Source organism: Babylonia areolata, chromosome 24, assembly GCF_041734735.1.
Source record: "Babylonia areolata isolate BAREFJ2019XMU chromosome 24, ASM4173473v1, whole genome shotgun sequence".
NCBI lineage: Eukaryota > Metazoa > Mollusca > Gastropoda > Neogastropoda > Buccinidae > Babylonia > Babylonia areolata.
Genome location: NC_134899.1, coordinates 29,714,121 through 29,719,120, shown reverse-complemented (window position 1 = coordinate 29,719,120; position 5,000 = coordinate 29,714,121). Strand labels below are relative to the sequence as shown.

General features: G+C 45.9%; 1 protein-coding gene across 1 annotated transcript; it reads right to left on the bottom strand.

Moving 5' to 3' along the window:
• Positions 1-1,098: 1,098 nt before the first annotated feature.
• Positions 1,099-4,094, bottom strand: LOC143298599 (uncharacterized). Its single transcript, XM_076611481.1, has 3 exons — positions 4,068-4,094; positions 3,420-3,616; positions 1,099-3,143 (listed from the first exon to the last, which is right to left on the bottom strand). The coding sequence occupies exons 1-3, from the start codon at positions 4,092-4,094 to the stop codon at positions 2,321-2,323; spliced, it is 1,047 nt and encodes a 348-aa protein (XP_076467596.1). The 3' UTR covers positions 1,099-2,320.
• Between the last annotated feature and the right edge of the window lie 906 nt (positions 4,095-5,000).

Below are 5,000 nucleotides of genomic sequence, written 5' to 3'. Positions count from 1 at the left end.
AGACATTGTTGAATTTGTCAAGTGTAAATAAACATCAATGCGATACTTATAAACAATATAAATCATTTTGTGCAGAAGAATCCACATCATTATCCGATTCATCAACTCTGGAAGCAACATCACCGCAGCTGAATAAACGGCAACAAAATATAGATGTTGATTTTGATCACAACGTCAGTAACAAGAAAAGAAAAAAAAACAACCCAACATTTGCTGATGTTGATCCAACACGCAATTTGGAACAGAAAAAAAGGGAAAACAGAAACAAAACGTGGAAACCACAGTCAGATGACTACACATGATTACGCTGATCTCTAAGTGAAATATATCAATTTTCTTTGACCTTGTATAAAAGGAAGGCCCCAACATGAAAAAAAAGGAAAGGAAAAAAAATATTGTTTTTTTTCTTAATTTTATTTCTTTCCAGTCTTTCCATACCTTGATGCTTTGGTTGATTGACATATTCTGTTGGTTATGATAGACATATACACACATTTTCGCCTGTCATGGATTCTCTGATGGTCGACTTATCATGTCAGCCTTTTTTTTCTGATGATCATAGATGTCTACACACATTTGGTTAACACTTCTGGTGAATCTCTCTCTCTCTCTCTCTCTCTCTCTCTCTTATATATATATATATATATATATATATATATATATACATACATACATACATACATATATATATATATATATATATATATATGTGTGTGTGTGTGTGTGTGTGTGTCTCATATTGTATTGTATTATACTGTATTGTATTGTATTACTCTTTTTAGTCACAACAGATTTCTCTGTGAGTAAATCGGGCTGCTCTCCACAGGGAGAGCCCATCGCTACACTGAGAGAGCGCTACGCCACCCTTTTGTTTCTCCTTTTTTTTTCATCTGCCTGTAGTTTCTTCTTTTCCTTGTTTTCCTATCGAAGTGGATTTTTCTACAGAATTTTGTCAGGGTCTGTGTGTCTCTGTGTGTCTTTGTGTGTCTGTGTCTTTCTCTGTGTGTGTGTCTCTCTCTGTGTCCCTCTCTGTGCTCATGTTGATAGTTATTAATCAGGAAATAGCCACGTGGTGGTTTCAAAACATGTGACGTCCATATCACGCATGCTTGTTGACCCGTCCCCCCGCCGCTTGGCATCGTGATGACATACATCCCGGTGGTCACAGTAGGCACCCACCCCCTTTCTTGTCACGGTCTCAGAAAAAAAAGGTGCTGGAATATAATGCACAGTTATCCTGTCTGGAAGCGACCAGAAAGATGGTGATGTTAGAATGGAATCCCTCTTCCTGTAATCTGCTGAAGAGTCACAGACCCGTTTCCTTCCTTGCCTTCCTGCCGAGATCCTAGACCTGCAGCCACACTCCTGAAGACAGTCGCTTTTTTCCTGTGATTGGTTTCACCAGACAATCGAATGGACATAAACCAAGTAATGCATGATATGATTTTAAAAAACAAATATGTATATTTTTTCAAAGAAGCTGTGTATGATCTGCTGTTCACACATCCTATCCGTATTCCAGGTCATGGTGATTGTAATAAACAGGTATTGTGATAAAGTGGGTTATATTAAAAGTATATATATTTTTTAAAAAGAAATTGTGCATAATCTGCTGATTTGCACACAGTATATCCGTATTCCACTTCAAGGTGGTAGTAATAAACAGGTATTGTGAGAAAGTGTGTTATTTTAAAAGTGTTCTGATAGAAAAACAAAACAAAACAAACAAACAAAAACAAACAAACAAAACAAAAAAAAGAGAACACCCAAAAAAACAAAAACAAAAAACAATGACCAATGTAAGTTTTATAGTTGTGTCCGTGGAGTGGTAGTGAAAGCTATGATAACAAACCTCTGGCGTTGAAAAAGAAAGAAAGAAAGAGCTCCGGTCAGCTTTGGAATCATGTGAAGGTGATGACTGACTGAATGACTGCCGGAACAGTGCCGGTTCTGGGAGTGTGTGTTCACACAAGATACAGTTTCAGTTCCAGCTTCAGGTCCATGGAGGTGTCGAAGGTACGGACTGATCTAAACACGCTACACCACACCTGCTGTTGAGACGAAGAAAAAAAAAAGAGGAGCAGATGCCTGCATAAATCCACCGCACCGGTCAGACCTTTCAGGCTCAGAACGGAGCCCCTGACGAAGGAACGAAGGAGGAGGAGGAAGCGACAGGAGAGGAAGGAGGTGAAGGTGAAGATGAAGATGAAGGTGAAGGTGAAGGTAAAGGTAAAGGTGAAGGTGAATATGAAGTTGAAGGTGAAGGTAAAGATGAAGGTAAGGGTTCCACCCCCACCCTCCCCCAAGAAAAAAAACAACGTCAGATGAAGAAGGTGGAGTGTCTCCTGCTGGCGAAGTGGTTGAGGATGTCCTGGTCAGTCACCATGGAGCTCCGCCCACCACCACCACCACCACCGCTGTGACCCGACCACTTCCGGGACGACCTGCTGCCCGACCTCCTCCCCCCTCCAGCCCTCCTGCTCCCCCCTCCTCCTCCCCTCCTGCTGCCCAAAGTCCTGCCCACACCGCCAGGCTTTCTCCGGCTCCCGTCCTCCCCCTCCCCCTCCGCCACCGCCTCCTCGTCCTCCTCGTTCAGACTGTTGAGCTCGTCCAACACGTGGCGGGACAGCTGTGACGGTGGCAGTGGTGGTGGTGGTGGGGAGGTGGAGATGGCGAAGGTAGTGGTGGCGGTGGTAGCGTTGGTGGTGATGGCTGGAGAGAAGACCTCCTCCTCCCCCTCCCCGCCGCTGTCGGTGCCAGAGTCCTGGCTTGATCCAGCCATGTAGGTGGTGGTGGGGGTGGTGGTGCGGCACTGGGAGCAGTTGAGATCGTCGTCGGCCTCGGACTCGGCGGCGAGGCGGATGGCCAGCTTCTGGGCGCGGCGGTCAAGCTGGCGGGTGTGCCAGACGTAGGACAGGCAGAAGAAGAGCAGGATGCTGACGGCGGCCGTGGAGCTGGCCACCACCAGGGCCAAGGGGAACTCACGGCCCCCGCCGGCCCGGCCCGTCTGGAGAGAGGACACCGCCTGCTTCTGGCTGCCCTTGCTATTGCTGTTGGTGTTGGTGTTGTGATTATTGTTGCTGCTGGAGCCGCCTATGTTGTTGTTGTTGCGGTCATGTGGATTAAACCAGTGGTTTCCGTTGCTGGAAACGTTTTGTGAGTCAAAGGGAAATGTATCGTTTACACTGTCATAGCTACTGTTGGTCTCCGGATTGTATGACGACGACGACGATGATGACGACGATAATGATGATGAAGAAGCAGAAGATAACGCGGCAGGAGCAGGCATTGCAACCGCCGATGATGACAACGACGACGACGAAGAAGAAGATGGCGTAAAGTGTTCTGAAGACAGGTTCGCAGAATTCACGCTGGAACTACTGTTGTGTAAAAGGCTAGGCAGCATGGCCGCTTCGTACAGGTAGGCGAGGAACAGGGTGTCCACCACAACACACACCCACAGCAGTCGCCCCAGAAAACACAGCACCACGCATGCGTTCCGCACCATCCTCACGAGACCCATCCTGCGCGTCGGTGACAGAAGAGCGAGGGCAAGGGAGACAACAGAAGGCGGGAAGGACACCAGCGACTCCGTGGCCACAGGGAACCAGTCTGACTGGGGTGTACACAGATACATTGAGAACTGGTCTCCTTCACGTGTGGAGACCTGGTTTCTTCACTTCTCAATCAGTCTATTACTTGTCTCGTCTCACGATTGATTGGCGTTCATTTGTGGTTTACATCACACCTAGGGTCACTCACATCACATGGGGCGCTGTTGGTTTTTTCGATTTTTTGTCAACATTGGTGATTCTTGTGCTCACAAAGGAGTGAATTTTTCGTGACTTTGTATATCTTTCTTTTGATGTCGCGGCCCGTTCTTGACTGTTCATGTCAAAGTTCACCACTAGACATTGTTCACCACTAGACACTGTTCACCACTAGACACTGTTCACTAGACATTGACATTGTTCACCACTAGACACTGTTCACCACTAGACATTGTTCACCACTAGACATTGACATTGTTCACCACTAGACACTGTTTACCACTAGACACTGTTTACCACTAGACACTGGTCACCACTAGACATTGTTCACCACTAGACACTGGTCACCACTAGACACTGTTCACCACTAGACACTGGTCACCACTAGACCCTGGTCACCACTGGACACTGTTCTTAAAGGGCTAAGTTGTGAGTTTTGTTTTCAACGCTTGTTTGCAAAAAACACTGTGATAACAGATGAGTCAGATGATTATACAGACCAGTTCCAGTTCTGTTTCAACACGGGCGGGTCTGAATGAACGAGAATCTAAAACAACGAGGATCCCGTGTTTCAAAGCAATAAGATGCAGCAGTGAGAGAGGTACGCACTGTGCTGTTAAAAAGTTCTTGCATTTGCTGGCCTGGACCGACTGAGAGATTTGTCCGAGTAACTGATATGTAACCTCCCACGTTCAGTTATCGTAGGTGTTTAATACGCTTCTCATGATATGTCCCAGTAATTTATGGGTGATCTGCCACGTTTCGTGATGGCAGGTGTTTATGATGCTTTCTTATGTCAAGGTAATTGATGGGGAACCTGTCACATTCAGTTATCGTCCGTGTTTATGACGCTTCTTCAAAAGGATACCCTGTGTTGCTTGCCTCCTCTGCATCCTTTTTCCAGAAGAGGCCAAATGTCAATAGCAAAATGTATGATTCGAACTTCTCAGTCAGTGAGTATACGTGAACGATTCCGTTCTCAAGGTGGTTTAGATTTTTTGATGTTCACTTTCAGGATTTTGTCCACCCGTGTACAGACGTACACTCAAAAACAAACAGATCCCAGAATTACGGTACGCAAAACGCCGTTTCGTCTTAAACTTCGTGGCAGTCCACAAGACTGCCAAGATGCGTTCCTCAGCCAGTGAAAAAAAAGGGGAAAAAAAAGAAAAACAACAACAACAGTGGATGGATGGTGACAATGACCCAGAGTGTGATTAAAAAACAGGG